This window comes from Chinchilla lanigera, unplaced genomic scaffold (genome assembly GCF_000276665.1).
Source record: "Chinchilla lanigera isolate Chin_1 unplaced genomic scaffold, ChiLan1.0 scaffold00124, whole genome shotgun sequence".
NCBI classification, from domain to species: Eukaryota; Metazoa; Chordata; class Mammalia; order Rodentia; family Chinchillidae; genus Chinchilla; species Chinchilla lanigera.
Window position 1 is genome coordinate 359,108 of NW_004955525.1, and position 27,340 is coordinate 386,447.

At 33.4% G+C, this 27,340-nt stretch overlaps 1 protein-coding gene across 2 annotated transcripts in view; it reads right to left on the minus strand.

The window, feature by feature from the left end:
• Positions 1-285: 285 nt before the first annotated feature.
• Chm (choroideremia (Rab escort protein 1)) overlaps positions 286-27,340 on the minus strand; it is a 204,538-nt gene continuing 177,483 nt past the window's right edge. The window contains exons 13-15 of one of the 2 annotated variants that reach the window (XM_005409721.2): positions 9,696-9,794; positions 4,313-4,473; positions 286-1,496 (exon numbers count right to left, since the gene is read on the minus strand). In XM_005409721.2, coding sequence (XP_005409778.1) covers positions 1,305-1,496; positions 4,313-4,473; positions 9,696-9,794 — 452 coding nt within the window. In that variant the 3' untranslated portion in view covers positions 286-1,304. Of the gene's footprint in view, positions 1,497-4,312; positions 4,474-4,694; positions 4,779-9,695; positions 9,795-27,340 lie in introns of those variants that run through there. The other variant, XR_001231961.1, reaches the window with a different exon arrangement.

The following is a 27,340-nucleotide window of genomic DNA, read 5'->3' on the forward strand; positions in this document are numbered from 1 at the left end:
TTTGGCTGGCTTTGAAGCAGAAGCACCATTGTGGAAGGGCACGGTAGAAGAAAGCTGCTTAACACATGGCAACCAGGATGCAGAGAAGGAAAGGAGAAGCTGGGTCAAGAATACACCCCTTTAGCTTACACCTCCAGCGACCTGCCTCTTAAAAAAAGACTCAATCTCCAAACACCCTATATTTTTGTGTGACATATTAAGTGTAAACTATAACACTAGGTCTAATGGCTTACAAAGACTATTTATTGCTAAATTAATAAACAAATTTTCATTTAAGAAGCTTAATGCAATAAAAATTGATTTATTTTGTCAGGGAATTGACAGTAAGCAATTATTTGCCACATGAGGCTTTTTGATATTCACATCCAGGTCCACGAGAAAATTCTGAAACAATTTTGTTTTTCAGAAAAAAACATTCTAAGGTTGGCACTAAACTTATCTTCATGTTCATTCTCCTACAAAAGGTAGACTATTACTATTTTCACTTTATATCTGAGGAAACTGAGGCTCAGAAATTAAACAATTTGCCTGATAGTATCAGTAGCTGAGCATTTAGGTCTGTAGACAATTAAGTTGGTATTCTAGTTACTTGACTATTATCTTCAAATATCAGTGATTATATCCAAACTTTCCTTTTATTATTTCATTTCTTCAGTACTTAGCTTTCCTAGTTTGTACATGATTCACATACAAATATCACTACTACTAATAAAGTCACTGCTGACAAATCATGATTTGTCTATAAAAATGTCTAAAAATCTCACTATTAGAATTTTCAGTTTTTCTTAACATAAAAACAAAACAAACTTTTATTTTCAATACGCTCCTGTCTGGATCATGATACTTTAGATTTCTCCATTGAATTTATATATACTTTTAACTTTTATGTCATGACACTCATATACATAAAAAAGTAATTCAAATAATCAAAGGAAATATGTGAACTGATTCAAAGATGTGGTTTTTCAGCAACAATCCAAAGTGGCAGGTAAAGTTGTCCTTACAGAATTATTAAAAATGGATCACTTTCACATCTACAGCTACATACTTGGAAATCAGTCTATTTATAATTTTTAACTCCTAATCTTATAGGTTTCATATTTTAAAACAGGCAATCACAAATATTTTGTGTTCTTGGAATGTCCTCTTCAAGGAAAACTCCCTTTTAGCTTCCTGTGATCTGTTTCTTCTTATAATTCTGCATGTCAACTGGCTACTACTTTCTAATATTTTTCAAACACTCCCTGCATCCAGAAGACTCTGAGGCCAGTAAGAATTTCAAAACTAGGGTATCAAGTTTGGTATTATTCAGAGGATTCTTCTAGGTTTCCAAGACTTGTAGTTTCCTTGGGAGTCTCTGAGTTGGGCTTTGGCATAACACTGGATTCTGAAGCTTCTGGGTGTGAACTGTCTTCATCAAGAACAATATCTTCAGGATTTGGTGGGGGTGGACAGAAATCTTCACTGGGGAAGATTTGCTGGAAAATTGTTTCAGCCTGGCAAGAGATGAAAGGAGAAAATCATTTGCGGATATCTTTTTTTTTGTTTTTTGTCTTTTTTTTTTTTTTCTCTTCTGGTACCAGGAATCAAACTTGTGACCTTGCACTTGCCAGGCAGGCGCTTTGCCGCTGAGCTAAATCCCCAGCCCTTGTGGATATCAACTTAAAATGTATGTGCATTTCAGGCACTATCTAAAGAAAGTAAGTGTCACTTAAAAATGTATTCAACCATGTAACAATATTTGATGATTACATCTGATTTTCTAAAAATCAGTCTTTACAATTCTCTTTTCTCCTTCTAATTCTATACATTTATTGTGGCCCACACTTCAAATATGACAATTCTTTTTTTTAGGGGCTGCAGATTTAGCTCAGTGGCACAGCGCCTGCCCAGCCAGTGCAAGGTCATGAGTTTGGTTCCCGGTACCGGAAAAACAAGGAAAAAAAAAAATATGACAATTTTTGATTGGACTCATTATCAAGTGTTCAGACTGTTGAGAATTTAAGCATGTTGAATCTATATCAACACAAATACAATTTCCCTTAATATTCTTTATCATTTCCCATAGCTTCTACTTGAGGTATATATATATATATATATACATTCTAATTTAGTATATAATATTTTTAACAAGTCATTGTTCAAATAAACAAAATTGTTTATTATTTGCTCAACTATTTTCTTTTCTGATCTAATTTCCCTCCTACAGGCCTTTAAAAAGTATAGCACAGTATTTAAGTCCATAAACTTTCAACACGATGGCTTCAATACAAAGCACTGACTTTGAATAGATGTTCTCTGCCACTTAGTAGCTGTGAATGCTTAGTCAGTTTTTGACCTTTGATTCTTCATCTATAAAATGGAACAGAGTAAGTCTTGATATAAAGGTAAATGGTAGTTATTATTTCTGACAATAACAAATAAAAATCGCAACATTAAGCTGAGCTTAATGTGGCAGGGTAAAAGAATTAGAAAATAAATGTGATCTTACTAAAAAAATAGAAAGTAAATATGTCAAGTGCCAGTGATACACTTTACTGTCAGGTAGGGATCCCTGTCATGTTAGGATGCTTGCACTCTAACCTATTGATAAAAGGGAGTCATAAAAGGGCCTTCCTTATATACTTGTTTTAAGAATCATGTTTTCCTATACCGCTTCATCCTTCTTCCTGAAGTATACACATTTTCAGCAATTAGGTAAGAGGTGACAAACTATGGTCCACAGGTCAAATCCAGACTGGTGCTTGATTTTGCAAATAAAATTTTATTGGAACATAGTTACATTCCTTCACTTAACTATTGCTTTCACAGTATAAAAGCAGAGTTGAGAAGTGGTAACAGACTTTATTGACTGTAAAATCAACAACTATATTAGGTGATTAAATTTTCTATTTTTTGAAGATGGTTGAAGGGATAATAGAGATCCTTTGAACTATGACATGGATTTGAAAGAAGGAACAAAGAGAGGAAAACACTGGTTTCTTTCTCACTGGGGTATGCTTCAAGGGTATACACAGCTGAGATTATGTTATCACTTGTACTATTAGCCCTTATTTAAAAGGTCTTCCATTTTGGCTCAAAAATATTAAAGTTTATTTGAGGACAAAAACAACTTATGTTACCTGTAAAACAGTTGTCAGTTTTTGCTTGCAAAAAAAAAGGGACCATTACAATTAAACTGACTTGATCAGTTTAGGCCATAAAAAGAGATATTCAGCTAGTAACAAAATCAGTAATGGGTGACCGATATGATTTCTTGCTTTTGTTAGCATTAGCTGAATATGATTTTTCAAGTATCACCATTAGACTCTGAATAAGAAAATCGAAGGATTCTAGCAAAAGGTCATAAATGTCTGGATCATGGTCATTGTCTATGGCCCTGCTTCTATAACTAAAAAATTGATTAAAGGCTCAATGAAGCATTTTTCTACATAAAGTTCCCTGACATAAATAGGAATGAAATCTACTCCTCGCCATCAGGCAACATTAAACCACCACCATTTACTGAGGTAATACACACATCTGCTAACTCTGACAAAAGTTTAGACTTGTGTCTCAAAAAGTAGTTTCTGCTGTTTTACTTTTTCTCAAGGGCAGAAACATGAATTTGTCTATGCGTATGGATCTTCTGCTTAATGGAATCTTAATTAACATTTGCCAACTTGCATTAGCCTGTGCCTTTTCAGAAATCTGCCCAGGAACACTGTAACAAGCTTCTACTTGGATTTACCATACTCCTCAGTAGGTATAATAATACCTCTTGGGACACTATGGGTTTTTGACAAAACATTAAGTAAAACTGTATTAATTGTGAAAAACTAAGTTATATTATTTTCCAAGATTAAAAAAAATGCTTTAAGACTACTGTAAAATTACATTTTCTATGCCTTTTTCTAGTTACACCCTTCTTGAAATGACTGAGGTTATCAAGGAAAAATAAGTTTGTGTATTTCAAAATAATACACTTACAGGCCAACTGCTTATATTGGAATTAACATTTCTTCAGAATGCTGGCATTATAAATTCATTTTTATGAAAATTATTTCTAACATCTTCCATGTTTATTCCCACAATGGAACTCATAATATCTTATAATCATTATATTCAAGGTTGTGAAAGTATTGGATAAAGTATATTCAAAGTAGCCTTGCTGTTCATAGACAAATCACATATGGGCAAATTGTAGAGATGGTAGTAAAAGAGAGAGATGTTTTTCTAGTCTCCTTTCCTTCCCCTCAGAAGAAAAGAGCAACCCACTTTCCCTACTATACCAACTTTTTAATACAAAACCTAGACATACCAACAACCTTACCTGTTTGACTGCATTATCATTTCCTAAACCACAGTCTGGGCCGGAGCAGACATAAACATTGGGTGGTAAATCATTGTAACAGTTCCTGCCGACTTCTGAAGAATCTCTCATATTGAAGTAGAGAGCCCATAGAATTCTTGGCTTCTCAACTTCTTCACTTTCTGAATATGGAAATACACATTAAGCTTACCAATTCCTATATTGTGTAACCAATTACCAATAAACACATGAGTAGTCAATGTAGTAACAATGTATATGAACAATAGTTAAATGTGCATCCACAAACTCTACTTATATATATATTTTAAGCAAAAATGGGTTTTCAACCTAAGACAAATTAGATTTTAAAAATGATTCTGATTAGTAAGTTAATTTGATTTACCTCCAATTATGCTCCCTTGGATTTCTATTACATCTCATTAGCATCAAAGTGCTTACAATCATCACATTCATCCTTAAATTATATCTATGAAGAGATAACATAAATTGATTTTGTGTTTCAAATGGGCAAACCAGCTTGATAAGTTACATAGTAAGTTAATAATATGCATATATGAGATGTCCAGAACTAACCAATTTTAAAGAAATAGGAATTAGAAGTTATCGAAGGATGGGAGGAGCTGGGGGCAAATGCAAGGTGAGTAGTAATGGATATGAGGTTTCTTGCAGAAGTGATAGAAATGTTCTAAAATTGACTGTGATGATATTTGGGTAATCCTTTCAATGTATTTTTAAAAATTGAATTTTACATTTTAAATGGGTAAGTCATATGGCATAGAAATGATATATCAATAAAGGTATTATTAAAATAGCATATGTATGATTAAAAAAAAATTTGACATCCTAACTCACATTCTAATGCTTTGTCATATTGGATCACAAAATGAATGACAACCAACGAATAACAAAAGTGAGGTTATGAGAGTGCATGTCGTTTCAATACATTCTCTTATTTAACAGTGAGTGTGCCATGCCTACTAGGCACTGAAAAAGAAGCTGGGGATACATACACAAGTGTGGCTTAGTTCTAACTTGACTCTTTGTTTTGATCCCCTAACCAAGGCCTAGCACAAAACAGATGCTTAATAATTTCTGAATTGATTTTAACCTTGTTTTCAAGTATGTGCTTATACAAAGGTCCAACCATTTTTCTGCATCTCTTTTTAAAATGTTTTCATTAAATTTTCTTTAGTTGAAGACAGAAAGTATTATCGTTAATATGTTTATTGACTGTAGAATTTTCTCGTCTGTGTCTGAACAAAAACACAAATTCTGTACAATATTAATAATAGATGTTTATGAAGATTACCAAAGACTGTGAGGCACTTTGTGAATCATAAAGAAAATAATAAAGGGATAATTCTCTAGTCAATTGCTGTTATTGTTCAGTTGGTAATAAATGTGGAGAAATGTGCAACTAATTGTAGTATTCAATTAATAAGCCATGTTCTAGTCCCCAATTTGTGACAAATACGATTTCATTATATTTAATTTCAAATATATATCTTTACTGCAAGAATACTAAATGTTCTATTTTTCTAGTTCATCCTGAATAGCCTATAATTAATGCAACAGGATGAAGAAATTCTGTGTAGAAAAAGTGATCTCTGAAGGTGCTCCTTTCTAATGCTAAGATCTGAGTCTAAGGTATCATTAACTTCATGAAGGCACACATAACATGTCAAAGCCTTTACGTATGAAATAAAAAAACATAATGAACTGATATCTCACAGCTAAAACCATACTGGTTTCAGTAAGTTGGTGAACTTTGTTCCAGTGAATTATATGAGAAGGCACTTAAACATATCACATATAATTTGTGACATCTGACTTAGGGAGCCTTGCAAAGAAGGTATGGAATGTCTTAATTATTGCTCATCCCATTTCTAAAAATATGCTAGTGCTTATTTTGTATTTCACAAAAGTTCCAGAGCAGAGAAGGGTTTTCATTGAATGAAAGTTGAGGGAAATAAACAATCGAACCGATTATAGGAGAGAAATTTCATGGAAATAAAGGCTTTGAAAAGAAACCAGGTGAAAAGTTTGACATAGACTGAACATAAATGTTCTAGATACAAACTATCAAACTTTGCCCTTAAAAGAAACCCTTCAAAGAGCTATATAACTGTTTCATCTTTATTTGAGGTGAGCTGGAGGGGACCGAGACAAGTGGAAAAATACCACGCAGATATGAACAACGCAATTGTCAAAAAATATTAAAGTTGCTGAGCTTTGGCTAGGAGTGCATCACAAATTGGCAACGAATAACAAAAGTGAGGTTATGAGAGTGCATGTAGAAATGGTTTTCTGCATTACCTCATTTCTTTCATTTACACAGTGTGAGGGAATAAGGAAGCAATAAGCAATTTAGAATAAGAGCTTTGAAAAAAAAAAAGATCTTCGGCAGATTAAATTTGATTAAGTACTAAATAAAGCAAGTAGAAAACAAGCAACCATGGCAAAATCAAATTAAAAAAATAGTCCATAGCCGCGTTTCATGTCTGAGGAGAGAGTATACTATTTTAGTTAAGTTGCCTGCTGAGCTGTAGGGCTCCATTCTTGGCCTGTATTTGCCTTTTATTGTGTATCCATTTCTGTGCTACTAAATGAAGCTTTCTATGTAAGCAGATGATGATGATTTTACCAGTCAATATCAGCACTGCATTACTAACATGCAAAATACAGCAGATTTATTTTCTTACATTATAGTTAACCAGTCACAAATGTTGAAAAGAAAAGAGCTTTGCTTTCACAGCCCAAAAAGAATTTGACACTCTTCCCAGCCACCAACTTCAAACTACTCATAAGAGGAATTTGTTTTTTTAGGAAATTCTGCTCTTTGAGACTGACATGAACGAGATGGAATGAGATAAGTTCACAAGCCATGCACAGTGGTGAGAAAAAGTGAAAAAAGATGATGCAGTGATGAAACAATATTTTAGACATTTTAAGATGTAGTACTATTAAAATTCTTGCTGCAATTTGTAGTGAAAATTTTATGGGTAAAATAAGAAAACACTTAGGATAGTTCTTCCAGTGAGACTGACAAACTCAGTACTTTATAAATCTCTGTGAGGGGCATTGAAAGATACCCTACAGTCTGGAAGAATTAGTACACATACGAGCAGTGAGCAATTGCTTCCATTTCTTAGCTAAAGAATCACATTCATTAAACATAAAACATGTGGCATTTCCTTGGAGTAAGAAGTAAGAAGAGTGCTGAGATTTCTGAAGTCCTTAAAAGACTGGCAGGTGGGATTCTTAGAAGTTACTAGTGTGACTGCTTCTTGAGCCAAAAGGCATCTCAAGAGCTCTGGCCGATACATGCAAGTGAAAATGTAAGAATGAGAGGGAATACCTTCAGAACCCAATTGGAATTTCTCACACATATTATCTAAAAAGTACTATAGTTCAGAAGAAGATACCATCTTTTCCAAGTAATGAGCTGTTGCAAGGTTGCTAGGCTTTTTCAAAGGTTTGTGATGCACACATCATACACAATGCAGAGCTTAAAAAGAAAATAAAGCCATTCCTTTGGTACATGTCTTAACATAAAATACAATGCTCTAAAGTGTAAAGGTTTGTATTATTGTCAAACAATATAAACAAAATAAAGGCCATCAATCTGTGAAAAGTAAGGGTTTTCGCTACAGAGAAGAATGTGCCTTAATGTATTAAAAGTTCATAGTGCTCAGAGTTTCTTCGACCTCATTTAGGCAGGAAAATGAATTGAGTTCTTTTCTCCAGGTGACTTTGCCTCTTTGACCTGCCATGGCCCAGTGCTCACTTTATCTGGTGATTCATTTTCAATAACTCCAACAGTATTTGTTCTGACATTTTAATTAAAATATGATCACTACCTCATCCTGATGATAAAAAGGCCTATGTGTCAGTGAACACTAGCTTTTCAGTACCTCAGTGCACCAGAGCACCCCTCTGAGAACACAGTTCTTACTAAAGAATTTTGCTTAGGTTCTAAAAGTACATTTCAAAATAGGATCACTTTAACCATTAATATTAAGGCTTAAAAATCTAAAGTGCCCGGAGGATGCAAAGTAATGAACATATAATGGCCCCCAGGTTGATTTTATGAAACAGAAAATTAAACTTATTTAAGAAGTGAGGAGTAATGATACAAGATCCAAATGTATTGTATTATTTGAGAGAATTACACAATGAAATTACAACAGAAACAATATAAAGTTTTCAGGAATGACAAGAACGTTTAGATTTTTTTGAACAAGGGACACATGTAATTAAAGGCAAAAGATAAAATGATTAGTCCGTATTAGGGTTAGGAACATTATCATGTACTCTTAAGTCTTCATCAAAATTTTAAAACCAAATTAAACATTTATATGATATTTTCAAATGAATAGATTATAAATCATAAACAAATTCTAAAGTGGAACAAGTTTTTAGTTTGAAAGACTTTATGTGGGCAGCACACAAAGAAATTAATTCTATTAATATTAATTCACAAGAGTGCAAGTTTGGTTTTCTAATGTAAATGTAGATGTCCTTTCTGCACCATCTCTGCGGTAAGAAAACAAACATACACAAGACGTAAGCCAAAAGGAAATACAGCAAGTAGGAGTAAACATGGTTGTCTGAACAAATGCAACATTCAAAGAAAATGAAGATATATGAATTAATGGACGAAAGCAGAGCAAGACTGAAGTGAACATGCAAATTCTACCAAATCATCTTCAGTTCACATAAATAAAAATTCATGAGGCTATTCTCTGATCACTTACACACAAAAATATGCCACATTTGCTCCATTCATGGCTATAAGAGCTGCCATATTATGTGGAAAAAAGTTTGAACAATTGTGGTAGAAAAGCGTTTTTCTACCATAAATAAGAAGATGTACAGGTTTGAGAGCTCAAGAGTTACCACATCATTAGCATGCTATGGATTAAAGATGGGAAGAGTTCCAACATTTGGAAATTAGCATTTTATCAGTTCAATCAACTTGCTTTTCTTAAAGGAAGGTAACTTTTCTGATAAAGGAATATATGTTCTTTTGTAAAAAATATGTAAAATAAGGGCAATTATAGGGAAAACTGCCCATAATCTTCCTAAAATAAGAAATTTTCTGACAGTTTTTTCTTCATTCCCATAAATACGTATGCATATAGATATTTGGTATTTAACTTAATACATTTTTGTGTATATGTATGATGTATATTTTTCCTTTAACATACAGACTGAAGATTTTCCTCAGAGTCAGGTAGACATTGTGTTCAATCACCTTAGTAAAGCATTTCAGCATTGCTGAATACATATTTCAGTTTAGAATGCAGAAGCCTTCGTGGGACATCTAAAGAGAGTATGACAGTTACATTACCTTCTCATCATGAATCACTATTTTTCTTACCTATCTCCATTTCCGTATAGGGAATAAACAATTTCTGCACAACTGGTTCTAAATCTTCTCTTGCTGTTTTAAAAGATGTACAAGTCAAATGAACTAAATCTGCAAAAACAAAACAAAACAAAAATTTTAACTTCCTCCTTGTCACAACTGCTTCACTCATACTGAAGATATATATTCAGGGAAAACATTTATTAAATAATAGTTGAAAAAACTCATACTCAGTCTACTTGAGCTTAATTTTGTAAAGCTGAATCACACTTCCTATCTTTAAGACACAGAAGAATCTATTCACACACACTTTGCTGATAAGTTAATAACAAATACATTCATCATAATGTTCTCCAAAAGCCTTTTAGGGAAACACTGCTGACTTAGATTGAACTATACATACACTTGAAAGTGCACAAAAAGGCATGGATCAAAATAGTCTATATAATATTTTTAGAAATCTGAAAACACTTCTCTTTTGCATTTACAAATTCAAAAGGCCTGCACCTTACAGAATATTTAGGATTACAGACTATCCTGTTAAACAAATAAACAAACAAAAAAGGTCCTTCCTAGAAATAGTATAGCCCAGTGATGGTGAATCTTCTAGAGCTTTCAATGACACAAACAGCCCACTGTAGCACGCATGCCATAGATGTACTACCAATAGTACAGCCTACTTGTTAGAACTCCTAAAGGCCTATGCTGAAATAAAAGTTGAACAAAAGTCCTAAGCACTGAAACTCAGGACCTATGCATGGAAGGAAAGTACTTAGAAATTACTTACTGGAGTAAGTACTTACTGGAGTACTTACTGGAGAAAGTACTTACTGGAGAAAAGGTACTTAGAAATTATTCTCCCTAATACACCACTAGAAAGGTCTATCTGCTTCTCATCTAAGAGATTATTTCAGAGAGTAAGAATTTTTGTTGAAACTCTAAAAACATAATTCAAATTTTATCATGGGAGCCAATGTAAGAATAGGATTCTCATTATCAAAATTCATTCCATATTCAACGATTCCAAGATTTCTAAGAATAAACTGAGGGGAGGGACTCTTAATGACTACGTGAGCCAAGATCAAATTTTATATTCCTGCCCCACCTAAACTCCCCACTGCTGCCCTGATCCACTAAAGAAAGTAATAATCTAGGATAGTTCCAGAATTATTTATGGTTTAATAAAAGATCTGCTATATTGGAGGATTGTTTTTACATGAATTTAACAATGATTCTCAATGGTTGTGGAATACTGTAGGATGTATGATAATAATTATTTCAAAAGGTATAATAAATTCACAACTTTTTCCTTCTACAATTCTGTTTCTGAGTCACCTACTTATATATGTTATTATGAATACATCTTAGCTTTCTTTGGATCATAAGTTGTCAGCTATAGTACCTTTACATTCTGCTTATTTTCAAAATCGCACTAATCCTAATACCTCATATATTCTTTGTAGGAACAAGTTTTAGAGAGTCTTTCTATATTCTTTGTCAAATACAATACTTAGTTATATGGGTGTTCAATAAATGTTCAGTAGTTATGATAATTTGATTTCCTACCATGGGCAAATATTAAGTTTAACTGTTTGAGTAGATATGCATGCATACACAAATACACATATGCATACATATGCATGAGGAATCTGACTGGTTTTTTACATGAAATATAGAAAATTATCTGATTTACCAGGACAAAGGCAAGGAAAACACTAAAAGATTATCCTTAAATTTGCATGAGAAATGTTCATAGACACCAAAGATATATCCATAAAAAGAGAATTTAAAAAGACCTACAACTGACTATATATCTAAATTGCATGTATCATTATTCTACACTATTCTAAGCATGCTGTAAGTATTAATTCTTTCTACTTATGCAATACCAGTATTCATCATTTTACAGATGAAAAACCAGAGAGTGCAGTAGAGTAAATTTCCCAAAATCATGCAATTGATAAAAGAAAAAGCTGGGACTCAGAGCTGGGATACAAGCCCAGGAATCTACCTCGAGAGTGCACATCTTCAATTTACTAAATGATATTATGTCACTGTCATAATCTGCATAAGGTGCAGACAGTTGTTTAAGTAAGTAGTCTTTAAACTGGGATGTGCTAGAGAATACAAAAGTACTTCTCATAAGGCATAATAACTATTCAGGGGGTCATTTTCCAGATTTTCAATTTTACTTACTTCTACTTCATTAAGTGATGCATTTCAATAAATTTTATTATGGTCTTTAATAATTATTTATTAAAACTGTGATGTTTGTATTAGAATAATATAATAATGTAATTATATCATATTATATTACAATTAATATAATAATTATATTAATTATTTAATGTAAAAATAAATACTTTAATACTTAGAAGCTAATGGTCCTATTACTTTTTTTTTTTTTTTTTTTGGTTTTTCTCCGGTACCAGGAACCGAACTCACGACCTTGCGCATGCCAGGCAGGCGCTTTTGCCGCTGAGCTAAATCCCCAGCCCCCCCTATTACATTTTTAAAAATTCTATTTCCATTCATTTTTTCAAATGGATGATAGAAGGTAATAAATATCCCTATTAATACATATAAGAGTTTTACTATAACAAATACATATTTTTAATGATCCATATTAAGTTCTTTGCAAATTATTTGAGCCTTCACATGAAACAATGTATATGTCAACGTGGAAATGTGTGGCTGTACATCAGCAAAAAATTTGTCACACTTCTAATAACACTCAGCTCCATATATGAAATACTTATTGTATCTCATGTCTTTATCACAGACTTAACTTGGCAATTAAAGGCAAACAACAACACAAACTTGGTCAAACAGAATAAATGCTTTCATAAAATTATTACATTTCATTAACACTAACTTAAAACTATCACTAACATGGTAGAATATGCTATATAAGTGGAAATAGTTTCCATGGGTATTATGTAAATATTTTAAATCCTAACTCTACCTTTTGTAAACTGTGCTCCTTTTTCTTCATTTCGCAATTGCTTTAAAGATTAGTAGGCTAAAAAGATAACACAATATATTTTCTACCACAATTCTTGCACAAGCAACACATTTAGATTTGTATTAGCATTAAAGAAACTTTAATTCAAAATAAGCTCTAATTCTCAGAAATATAAAGGTAATCTTGAAAAACTTTGATGGAGTGACATTCACAATCAGCACCACTGAAAAAAAGAACATCTGAAATTTAGAAGTCAGAAATTAAACACAAGTCTAGAAATAATAATACACATTTAGTTCTCCAAAACATGGTTTAGAATGCTGATCTCTCTTTGAAGTTATTGTTTTGAAAGATAGGAGAAGTGACGTTTATATTCAGATAGATAGATGAGCACTACGAAAGTGATAAATCTAATGTACAATAACAGAATGACATAGTATGGGATCATTATATGGATCTGGTTTTACTTCTGCTCTCTTTATCGGCTTGGCCTAATGAGTTTGTATCTCTGGCTTCAGTATCCACAAAATTGAATAGAAGTGGAATAAGTTCCTCTGCAAGACCTTTTACAGCCCAAAGTTTTATGAAGCTAACTCCCTACTTGCAGCCATGATTCTTTCAATGATGGCAGATTTTAAAACAAAAATTTGATGGCATTATAAACATGAATATAAAAAAAGGCTACAAAAGTTAAGAAGATTATTCCTCAAGCTTCTAAAGTTACCACACACAGTAGTCACTCACTCTATTCAAGAAGGCAAACTGTTCCAAACGCTTTTAATGAATATTTTAAGCTACGTTTTAATGTTGTGCAACCTAAGAAAATTAAATTTATGTATATAGGGATTAATGTGCCTTATAACTTATCTTTCATACATGCATAAGGGCTAAATGTAATTTATGAAATATAGTAAGAATATAGGATTGTGCAGCTGAAACAGAAAAGGTCAGAATACATATTTTCTTTACTGTACCAACTGAGATACCGAGCGTGACAACATATGACATATATTTGTTTTCAATTTGCAGTTTTTTTTCGTTTATTAGTACATGTGTATAGTATATAATGTTTACATTTCTTGTGGGATGTTGGTACATGAACATAACATAGCAATTCCTTTCATTTTTCATTGCTTATTTCCCCACATCCCTTTTTTTTACATGTTCACATTACATAATGCTTATTCTTCTTTGTGTGGAGATAGTACATGCATATTACGCATCTTAATTCCTTTCTGCATCCTCTTTCCCTTCCGTCCTTCCCTCCTCTATCTTTTGATTCCTCTTCCCATTTAAGAATGATCTCCCTACTTCCTGTTAGCTTCAGTTTTGCTGTTTATGATTTGGGTTTCTCATGTAAGCAAAGCCATGTAATATTTAAGCATGTGTGTCTGATTTATTTCACTTAACATTATGGTTTCAAGGTGCATCCACTATCCTACAAATCAATCAAGTCTATCCTTTACGGCAGAGTCGTACTCCATAGTGTGTAAATATATTTATCTGTTTATCTGTTGATAGATACATGCGCTGCTTCCAAGATTTAGCTATTATGAGTTGTGTTGCTATAAACATGTATATACATGTAAAAGCTCAGAGTCAATTTGTGCATTCACAGCTTTATTCATAAAAAAGTATGAAAACAACTTATGATCATCAGGAAAAAATCACTTTATTGTAAAATAAAATGTCATGAAAATATAAAATAATTTAAAACCTCACATTTTCAAACAGTGAATAAATAAGCAAAAAGGTACTGTATTTTAAACCATTATCTAAATCCACTTCTTATTACAGGTATATAACACTTTAATAAGTTTACAAAAGCAGACAAGAGGGATCAAACATGGCTGAACAGAGGAGTCCTGTCTAAGAGCCTCAGAGAAGATCAACTGAAAACACAATTGGAAGAAGGAGAAGAACATACACCACAATGCAAAAAATCAATTTGAAGGAACAGTCTTGTAGATCAAACGAAACACACACACAGGAGTTTAAAAGAAAAGAGGCAGGCCCATACACCTGGCCTGTAAGGCCCCTGCCCACGTGCATCACCAGAAGAGCCAGTTCCCAAACAGCTGCGGGATCCAAACAGCACAACAGAGTCTAACAGCGTAGGACATAGGATAGGCTTGGAGCATATGGGCCCTTAGCCTCTTTGCCTCTTCAAATGTTTTCACCCGTGCACACAATGGACAAGTGACCAAAGCTTCTCCCTCCTCACCCGCCCATTAGTTCTCAGACTCTGAGTAGAAAAGTGTTGCTGCCTGTGTTGAGACTCTTCAGTATTGGACCCAAGGCACACCTGAGCCACCACTGAGAGAGACTGTAGTTCATCCCATGCCAACTGGGACATTCGTCTGGCAGACAGAGCTAACACTGGCCTGGTTTAAGTCTACACTTAGCACTATAGGCTCGCTTAGGCCTATACCCAGTGCTCACTGCCCTGCTCTAATCCTAGGCCTGCCAGAGTCTCCATCTGACATTTAGCTCAAGTACCCAAGCAATCTGGGTTTACATGAGATGGTCTAAGTCCATGTGAATCTCTACTTTGTACACATGAACTGTGACAATGTCCATTCAACACCAAAAGCACTGCCTCCATGCTGGGTACAGCAGTCTCCACTCTGCATTCACCTAGAGTTCTGGGCATAGTCCCGGAACGTTCTACCTGGTACTCCAGATGCCCTTGAGATGCCACCCAGTGCCATGCACCCTCACTGGACCTGCAGGAATCTCCCCACATTAGCCTTCGGCAGATTTATTTCTCCACGGAGCATCCTGAGTTGACGGGAGCCTCCATATGATGTCAGGATTCTGTACCATGGACACCAGAAACTACATCGAGTAATCAGCATTGGTCCCCAACCAGCAAGAATGCATGACAAGAGCCTCAGAATCAAGGCCCCATACCTTCTCTCATCTGAATCCCCAGCTTAAATAGCTGTCACAACTGGATTTATAGAGAGAAGCCCCCTTGAACTGAATAACCTCCATACAAACTCACAGACTATAAAGAAAGACAAAGAGGAATGTGACTTGTAAGATTAAAAGTTACTGGCCTAGAAAGAAAACACTCTTCTTGAAATACATAGGAAGTTTTTCTTTCTTCCTCTTTTTTTTCCTTTTTGTACATTTATTGGTATGTTTATGAGTTTTCACTATTTCACTTTTTTGGTGGAGGTTGGAATTTTACCACCCATTTCTTGCCCCCCCCCTTTTAAATATTATTTTGTTCTATTTGTTTAAATAGATCCTCCTTTTATTCTCTCCCTCTCATCTTCTTTTCTTATAGTCTCTCTTTCAACTTGTTCCTTTAGTGTTTTTTCTTATTTTCTTTTTCTGTAGTTTAATCTCCATTCCCTATTGTTTATCATTTTTCTAGTGGTCATCTCTGTTGCTATCACTTAATACCACTAATTTCCCTTTACTCCTTAACAGCACCTTCTACACCAAACTTACCACATTCTTTGTACCTCCCATTGCTTTATTTTTCATAATCTATTTCTTTATTATATAAAAGAGATAAAGCAAAATTTCATAAAAAGATGATAGGAGAATAACAATAGTTAATACATTGTATAATCTATTTCTTTTCTCTTTTCCCTTCATGCTATCACATTCATATCATTCACCTGTATGAACCTATAGGTAGCACACTGTATCTTACTATAGTTGAATGCTGCTTTACAGTGAAATGGGGTAAAATTTCTCTATTGAGTAGATACTTTCTGTATATAATTTTGTGATTTGTCTTAGGTTTTGCTATGTAATTATAACTGCTGTACCTGTGGTTAAAGATGACGAAGTATCAGTTATTACAGTTTACCATTTTCTAGTTTGTATTTGATGCTACTGTTATTACTGATTGTTCTACTTTAGCCAAGGTGACATAGCTGCTGTGATCACCTGATCTCCCTTGTATGCCAACACTTAGATTGCTTAGGGGCCATAAACAGTACTACAGTCTAGTACCAAAGAACAGGCTGATAGGCCAAATAGGTTGCTGTTAGGGTAAACCCAGGTAAACCCCGAAACCACTGAGACAGGCAGTTTAAGCAATTTGCAAGGACTTTAATTACAGATCAGGTACAGTTGGGCCAAGAGCGGAAAGGCCATTGGCCCCGAGTAAGGGGCAAGAGCATGTATTATAAGGGAGTTTAGGTAGGGGAGGTGGGTCCAGCTGAAGGGAAGCTGGAAAATTCTGAGCTTTGGGGGTTGGGGTACAGGATGTCTTTTGTGGTTTATTTACATGTGGCCTAATTTTCTTTCTTGCATCTGAGAGCCAGGTTTCCTGTAATTTATCATGCCCTGCGAGTATGAGAGTCGGTCAGTGTGTGGTTTTATTTTTCTGTCCAGGCGGAGTCATATACTGGGTGATGGCCTAGTTCAGAGACCTGATAGTTGCAGTCTTTCATCCCTAATAAACAGAAGAGGTAGCATCCTGGGTCAGACTCAAAAGAGCAAGAAACAGCTAGGCCCAGAAGATGGTTCTGTAAATAATCATTACCTAGAGAGGTCTGTATTTTAGTAATAAAACTACCTACCATAAGTAATTTATGAGCCTCAGTGCAGAAAACAAATACATAAAAACAACAACAAAATAAAAAAAATGAGAAATCATGGAAACAAAATGCAATTCAAAACACTCAACTCATCCAAAACAACTCCAGAGGGCAATGAGGTGGAAGAAATTGAAAGGTACCCAACTGAAATTTCTGAAATGACAGTAGCAGATGTAACAAAACAGATGAATAAGTTTCTAAAAACCAAAACAGAAATAATTACACAGATAATTCAAGAGATGCTAACCATAATGAAGGAAGTGGTTATCGAATCTACAGTAGATACAGATTTTAAAAAAAAATAGAAGAGCTTAGGAATGATATGGAAATAATGAATGTCCAACATAGGAAAGAACTAGATTACATAAAACTGACTCAAATATATTAAAATTTTTTAATATCCAGGGTAGTAAAAATTTTATGCAAAATATATACAGCAGAATAAAATATCAGATCTAGAAGACAGGGTTGTGCTTGGCAATTATCAAATGAATGCCTAAAATAAAAAGAGCAAGAGATCATGAAAAATCATCAGTTGCTAGATGATACAATAAAATAACATAGATTAATTAAAATCAATTTAAAAAGTAGAAGACTACAAAAAGGGCATAAAAACAACACTTCTGAACAAATAGACTTAGTAGATTATCTACAGTGTTCTATCCAACAAACACAGAATACATATATACTTTTCAGCAGTACATGAGGCTTTCTGCAAAATAGGCCAAATACTAGTCCACAGAACATGCCTGAAGAAATGCACAGGCATTGAAATTATCCTATGCATATTATCAGATCATAGTGGAAATCAATGGCAACAGAAACCACAAACACTATATAAGCACACAGAAATGAAATAATGCCCTAAAGAGCAAACAGTGAGTTACAGATAAAATTAAAAAGAAATTAGACAGTTTCCACAATTGAACAGTAATGCCAGTATGACATATTGGAACTTATTGGATGCAATGAAAATAGTTCTAAAAGGAAAGTTTATAGCAGTGAATTCCCACACCAGAAAAACAGAGCAAGCTCACATAAATAACCTACTGTTGATCAAGATTCTAGCAAAAGAAAAATTTAACAGCAAAGATCATATGAGGAAGTTATAAAGATCAGAGCAGAAATTAATACAATTGAAAATAAGAAAATAAAAAGAATTACTGAATTGAAGACTTAGTTCTTTGAATGATTAAATAAAATACACACTTAGCCAACCTTATGAAAATAAGGAAATAAAGACCCAAATTCACATTTAGGAATGAAAATGGTGAAATCGCAATGAGTCCTACAGAAATTCAGATCATCAGTATATACTTTGAGAACTTGTACTCTAATAAGATGAAAAATTTAGAAGAAATGGACATGTTTCTAAATGCATATGAATTACTAAAGCTGAATGAAAAAAATATAAAAATTCTAAATAACCCAGTATCAGTTAATGATATTGAAGAAGTAATAATAAAACTATCTACAAAGAAAATTCCTGGTCCTCATGGATGCACTGCGGAATGCTATGGGAACTTTAGAGAAGATATAATGCCACTACTCCTCAAACCATTCAATGAAATACGAGGGACACAATATTCCTAAACTCATTCCTGGAAGAAAGCATTATCTTGACACCAAAACCAAAGAAGGACCCAATCAAAAAAAGAAACTACAGGACAATCTCTTTAATGAACACAGATGGAACAGTCTTTAATGAGATATTAGCAGACAAAATGCAGAAAATGACTAAAAAGATTTTAAACCATGACCAAGTGGGATTCATCCCAGTAATGCAGGAATGGTTCATCATATGCAAATCAATAAATATAATGCAATATTTTAATGCAACCAAGGATAAAAACTGTAAGAACATCTCAACAGATGAGGAAAAAGTACCTGCCAAAATCCAACACACATTTATGATGAAAACATGAACTAGGAAGAGAAGGTCTTTATCTTAATTTGATAAAAGCCATGTACGACAAACAAACATCCACATTATACTAAATGGTCAAAAACTGATAGCTTTCACTTTCAAATCAGGAACAAGACAAGGATATGCACTTTCATTACTCCTGTTTAATACAGTTCTGAAAGCATTAGAGCAATTGGATGAGGAAGAAACAAAGGGATATAGGTAATAAAGAAAGAAGTTAAATTATCATTTGCTGATGACATGATAGAAGACAACAAAAACTCCATCAAAAGACTCCTAGAATAACCAAATTCTGTAGTGCAACAGGATACAAAGACAATGTTAAAAATTAATAGCATTCCTATATGTGAATGCCAATCTCACTGAGAAAGAAATTAGGGTAAAAACAAATTTTACAATAGCCTCAAGAGAAATGAAATACTTAGGAATCAATCTAATGAAGGAAGTGAAAGATTTTTACATTGAAAACTCTAGTACTTTGAAAAAGAAGATCCAAAAGGATATCAGAAAATGTAAAGTTATCCCCTGTTCCCAGATAGGTAGAACCATTATAGTCAAAATGGCCATGTTTCCAAAACTGGCATACAGATTTAATGCAATCCCAATCAAAATACCAATAGCATGCCTCATAGAACTACAGCAAGCAAACCTCAAATTCCTATGGAACCAGAAGAAACCTAGAATAGTAACAGCAATTCTGGGCAACAAAGACAAGGCAGGGGGCATCACAATCCATGATTTGAAGTTGTAATACAAAACTAGTATGATAAAAGCAGCATGGTACTAGCAAAACCAAACCAAAGCAAATCAAACCAAGCCCAGACTCAAGGATGAAAGGAGCAAAATAAAAGATGCAGAATCAACTCCAAGCACACTCACCTACCCTACATGTGACAAAGGGATCAAACACCTTTAATAAACAGTGCTGGGAAAACTGGCTTTTCACATGCAAAAGATTAAAACTAGACTCACCCGTATTTCTCAACGTGCACTAAACTAAAACCAAAGTGGATCAAAGATCTAAATATTAGAACAGGAAAAATCTCATGGAAGACAAATAGGCAAACCTCTTGGAGACATATGCGTAGGTAAAACCTTATGAATGAAAACCCAACTGCACAGAACCACAGCAGGGATCACATGAAATTTAAAAAGATTTTGCATAGTAAAAGAAACCACCAACTCAGTGAAGAAACAACCCAGAAAATGGGAAAAAAAATCTTACCAGTTACTCCTTAGACAAAGGACTAATATCTAGAAAATATAAAGAACTCAAAAAAATCAGACCCTCCAAATTTGAAGACCCAATCCAAAAATGGCCATCTGAAATAAATACATATTTCCCAGATGAAAAAAAGTACAAACAGCAAATTAATACATGAAACAATGTTCAACATCACTGGTCATTCCAGAACAGCAAATTAAAACAACTCACTCCAGAAAGAATGGCTATCATCAATAAATCAATCAATAACAAATGCTGGTAAGGCTGTGGGCAAAAAGGAACCCTTCTCCACTGTTGGCATGAGTGTAAACTGGTACAAGCAACATGGAAATCAGTATAGAGATTCCTCAAAAAAATTAAACTAGAAGTTCCCTTTGACCCAGCTGTGCCCCTTGTAGGTATCTCCCTGAAAGAGTTACAAGTGTCATACTACAGTGATATATGCATACCCATGTTTATAGCATCACAATGTATAATAGCTAAATAGCTAAATCCCAGAAATAACCCCTATACCCATCAATGGATGAATGGATAAAGAAAATGTGGGTTTTATATACAATGAAATACTACTCTGACATAAAGAGGGATAAACTGTAGATGTTTTTCAGTAAATGGATGTACATCAAGACCATACTTTTAAGTGAAATAAATTGGACACACAAGTCTAATTATCACATCGTTTCTATTGTGTGGGAAATCCAAATGGTAGGTAAGGAGTGAAATGGTGGACAGATATTGGGAAGTAGGAAAAGCACGTTCATATGGAAAGGGGGACTAGGGAGTGAGGAGGGAAAGAAGGGAAAGGGGATTTAAAATAGAGAATACAAGGGGAAAAGTGGAAGTAAAACTTTTGTAAATGGGGAAGGAAAGAAGAGTTAAAGGGAGGGAAGGAGAATGGGGAATGAAGAATTAAAATATATTATATACAGGTGCAAATTCCCTATGATGAACGTAATCATTATATAAGGCAAACATTTACAATAAAAAAGTAGGAATATATAAACCATCACCTATATCACATTCTAGATTATTATTACTTATACAATACATATATTATGCATATATTCACAAACATATAATCATTTCATATTTAGTAACTATCTCTAACAACAAATCTCAGAATAAAACAGCAGTTACGTCTCAATTATTTGGTACTGAAAAGGACATTTCAAAATATTCAGAATATGAATAAAATATATAAAGAACATAAACTTGAATGTCACATGAAACAGTGACAGAGATGATTTCATTCACAGATGATTCAGAAAAAATACATCCCATACTAAATTCATTTAGGATATAAGAGAAGATGAGTAAAAAATAAATATGTAAGGTATGTTCTGAGAGATAAACTGAAAAATGACTTGTTTAGATTTGAAAAACAATATTAAATATTTAATTATCTCCATAACTTAAATTAGCTGAAGGGAAGGAAATTTAAGTTGATTTGTGAAAGTTTAAAAACGTAATTTTACTACTGTGAGAAAGACGCAATATTTTAACCTGGGGCCGCCTAGATAATGCTTGCATTACTAGATAACAATGATTACCCGTCAGTAAATCAAACTACCAGCTTAGCAATACTGGCCTGTGTTATATAGCAATTATAGTTATATCTCATTTAATCAGGTTTTTTTTTTTTTTTGCACACAACCAAAAACACATGCACTTGCCCTTTTCCTACTGAGATTCCATCTTACCCCAGAAAGATAGGCAATCATTAAGAAATCAAATAATAACAAATATTGGTGAGGCTGTAGGAGGAAAAGGAAACTTTCTGCATTGTTGGTGGGAATGTAAACTAGTACAATCACTATGGAAATCAGTATGGAAACTCCTCAAAAAAATTAAAACTAGAAATTCCATTTGACTGAGCCATTACTCTTCTAGGTATCTACCCTAAAGAGCTAAACACATAATATGACAGGGATACATACATACTCGTGTTTATATCAGCATAATTCACAATAAATAAATTTTGGAAGCAGCCTATATGTCTATCAACAGATAGATGGATAAAGAAAATGTGTATTTACAAAGTGGAGTACTATGCTGCTATAAAGAAAGATAAATTTAAGTCATTTGTAGGAAAATAGTGCACTGTAAAATCATAATGTGAAGTGAAATAAATCAGACACACATTCGTAAATATTGCATGGTTTCCCTTATATGAGAAACCAAAAATATAAATAAAGAGCAAAACAAAAGATAGCTAAGAGGAAGTAGGGCAATATACCTTTCTCAAATGGGAAAGGGATCAAGAAAAGGAAGGGAGAGAAACTGGAGGGATTTACATTTCTACCAACAGTGTATAAGAGTTCCCTTCTGTCTGCATTCTCACCAGTATTGCTTGTTAGTGTTTTGCTTTGCAGTGCAAGCTAGCCTTAAACTCACTATGTAGCCCAGGCTGGCCTCAAACTTATGGCAATCCAAGCCTCAGCCTCCACGGTGATGAGGTTACAGATGTGTGGCACCATGCTTGCATTTTTTGGTTTTATCTTGCTTTTTATAGATTTTTTTTTTTTGTCCTTTTGATAATAGTCATTCTAACTGAAACAGATGTATATACTTGCCAGGTAATGATTTTGAACACTTTTCTATAAACTTGTTTGCCACAGGAATTTCTTTTTTTTTCTCCTGTTTTGCTCTTGCTGCTTTTGCTATCTTCTGCCACCATGAACTGTTCCTGTCTGCCATGTGCCACCCTGCCTTAGAGCCAGCCAAGTATGGACTGAAAACCTCCACAAACTGTGAGCTAAATAAACCTTTCCTTCCTTAATTTTGGGCGTTGGGTATTTTGTCTCAACAACGACAAAAAAATAACTAAGATAAATGGTAAGTTTAATGACCTCATAAGATATTTATATATTGCGGTAGCCTAGAAATAAACATGCAAAATGGGAGATTCAATTATATATAATCAATCCAGTAGTAAGACACTGAAGGTAGTATCCCAAATTATGAACATACTGTGACATAAGGATCATTAATATGATCCTTTATCCCTTTTGTGGTATAAATGCCTATTTTAAATTTACAAAAAAATCCAAAAATCAAGAGAAATAAACAGAAAAATCTAAACATCCTTTACCTATATTCCAACCATTTGGAGATGACCACTGCTCTTACTGCATCAATATGAATTCTTTGCAATGTGTTTCCTATAGATTGATAACCCTAAAAATGCACATATATGCATAGGATATAAATGTATGTATATCAGTAAAATTTCTTCCAAATACATTCTGATTCAGCATTATCCTGACACAAAAATCAAATAAGGACCTAAAAAAACAAAAACCACAAGAAAGAAACAAAACTACAGGGCAATAACTTTGATGAATATGGATGTACAAATCCTCAACAAAATACTAGTAAATGGAATCCAACAGCACATTGACCAAGTGGGGTTAATCCCAAGGATGGTTTTACATACAAAGGAAATAAATGTGATATACCACATCTAAGAAAGACATTGATAAAATTCAACATCCTTTCATTATAAAACACTGGACAAATTAGGTATAGGTGGAATGAATGTCAATATAATAAAGGCCATATATAATAACCCAACAGTTAACATTATACTGAAAGGGGAAAAGCTGCAATCTTTTCAAGGTCTGGAACAAGACAAGGATGCCCAATTTCACCCCTTTAATCAACACAGCTCTAGAAATGCTATCCAGAGCAACAGAAAGAAATAAAGGTCATAAAAATGGGAAAAAAGGAAGTCACATTTTCATTTTGTAGACAAAAAGATCTTATATATAGAACTCAGCCTAACACCCCAAAAATTTTATTAGAATAAATGAACTCAGGAAATTTGTAAAATATAAAAATCAACATACAAAAATTAGTTGTGTTGCTATATGCCAATAGCAAATTATCTGAAATAGAAATCTAGAAAGAAATCTCATTTACAATAGCTACAGAAAAAAATTACCTAGGAATAAATTTCATCAAGAGATTAAAGATCTCTACAATGGAAATTATCTAGGACTGATAAAAGACATTGAAGGATACACTAAAAGATAAAGACATACTGTGTTCATGGATTGAAATAATCAGTAGTTAATATATCCAGAGAACCTGTCTTAGTTACTTTCATGTTGCTGAGACATTGTACCATCATCCATAACTGAAGCATAGTTTGTAGAGGTTTCAGTCCATAATTGTCTGGATCTAAGGTGGGATGGCATGGCAGGGAAGAATTACTCATGTATGGCAGGAAGGAACCAAAGCAAGATCAAGGGACAAGGAGGGAGATATAACCTTCAGGGCACACATACAGTGACCCAGCTCTTCCCACTAAGCTTTACTTCTCAACATCACACCCAGCTATAAACCTATCAATGGAATAATTGAGTGATGAGTATCACATATCCATAATTCAGTCACTTCTACAAAGTCCCACCTATGAGTGGATGCAGCTTTGGGGGAACATCTAGATATAAGGCATAACAGTACAAAAAGCAATGCACAGATTCAATATGATCATTATCAAAATATCAATCCTTAGAATTAAGCAAAATGCTAAAATTTATACAGAATCTTAAAAAACCCTCAAATAGGCAAAGCTATTTATTGAGCAAAAACTAAACAAAACAAGAAGCATGATTGTACCTGACCTTAAAACACACTACAAAGGTGTGGTAATCAAAACAGTATGTTATTAGCATAAAACCTATACAGAGATCAATGGAACAAAACAGAGGGCATAGAAGTAAACCCAAATATCTACAGATGTTTTACAAATTTATTAATTCTTGATTTGTTTCAAATTTAGAGAATACTTTATTAATTTCTGTAATCAAACCCATGTAGATGAGACCTTACATTTAATACATTGCATTACCCCTGTACAGATGGAAAAAAATACGTTTAATGTTTCTAAACCATTATGGCTGTTAATTTCTGTACAATGGCAACTCACCATGGTAATCTGGGATAACTTTTTTCAAAGTTGGCAGCACAGTTAAATTTTCCAAAAATTCAAATTATACGTTTACATTTATATAAAAAACACCAATAATAGCAGTATATTATGCATCAATAGCAGCAACAGCTTCTCCAGGTTCTGCATTCATCTGAACAAAATTGTATGCTAAGAACATACATTAGAGAAAAGACAGTCTCTTCAGTAAGTGGTACTGGGAAGAACAGGCATCCATAGCAGAAAAATAAAACTAGAACTTTGACTCTTATCACTTATAAAACAGACTCAAAATGGATTCAATCCTTAAATGTAAGTCATGAAACTAGAAAACTATTGGAAAGAAATAATGAGATGCTTTAGGTCATTGAACTTGACAAGGTTTTTTCTTTTTCTTTTTGTTTTTTTCACAAAACCCCAAATGCACTGGTAACAAAAGGAAAAAGAGATAAATGAGATTCCATCAAACTGAAAAGCTTCTACATAGCAAAAGAAACAATCAACAGAGTGAAGACACAACTGTAATAAATGGAGAAAATGTTTACAAACTACATTTCTGACAAGGATTGATATTCAAAACTCCAGAAAGTCAACAATACCATAATCAAATAATTAAACAATCAATCAATCAATCCACAGGTAACCCAATTAAATAATGGGAAAATGATCTGAATAAAATTTCTCAGAAGAAACACAAATGGACAAGTATATGAAAACATACTCAATGTATCTAGCCATCAAAAATACAAATCAAAATAACAATGCGATATTAATCCTTAGCACAAAGATATGATCAAAAAACCTTACCATAGTTACATAGATATTATCAAAAAAGCAAAAATAAAACAAAGAACTAAACAAAAAACCCAACAGAACACCAGTAGATGCTAATAAAGACACGGAGAAGGGAATTAGTATAAACTACTAGTGGAAACAGAAATTATTAGAGCCAATATGGAAAACACTATAAAGATTCCTAAAAATTTTAAAACAGAAATAACATATGATCCAGCAATCCCATTACTGAGTATATAACAAAAGTAAATAAAATTACTATGTTGAAGAGATATCTGTGCTCCCTTTATTCTTGCACTACTACACATAATAGATAAACACGAACTTAGGTGCCCATCAACTGATGAACAGATTAAAAAAAGAAGAATAGTGCATGCACAAAATGAAATACTGATCAAAAGGAGTGGACTCCAGTCATTTACTACAAAATGGGTGAACCTAAAGGGCAAATTACTAAGTAAGATAAGCAAGGCATGGAGAGAAAATTCTACATGATCTCACTCAATTGTGGAATCTAAAAACGTTGACATGAAAAATTTGGGAGTATAATAGTAGTTCCATGTCTGGGGAGGGTAGGAATGAGGGAGTGAGGAGGAAAGGTTGATATTTAGGTACAGTTACGAGTGTAAAGTTAGATAAGAATAATGTATTCTATATTTTAAAAAGCTAAAAGAAAGCATTTTGAAAATTTTCATTATAAAGTAATAGTAAATAAGGTAGATATGTTTAACCTTATCTAAACATTACACAACACATAAATACATCAAAACATCACATTAACCCATTAATATATATCATTTGTATTTTTATATACCAGAAAATAAATTTATATAATTTATAAAGAATTTAAAATGGGGGTTCAAAGGAGCATGTTTACTCCTTCCACCATTTAAGGACAAAGAGAAGATACCAACTACAAGAAGGAGCTCCTCACCAGACAGAATCTACTGCCACCATGACCCTGGACTTCCCCATCTTTAGAACTGCATAAAATAAATTATTGTTGCTTACAAATTATCTATATTTTGTTATAGTAGCCTTAAAAAACTAAGGGAGAAAGTAAAAAAGAAACTGAATAGTTAACAAAAATTGTGTGAAGGTAAGATTTTAATAAACTTAAGAAAAATTACAGAAAGAATTATATAGAAATGATTTTATTGAAGAACTAGAAAATCATGCCTATGAAGATATAACCTGTATAGAAATGTTTTAAGGCAACAGGAAAATGTAAAATGACTTATTGTATG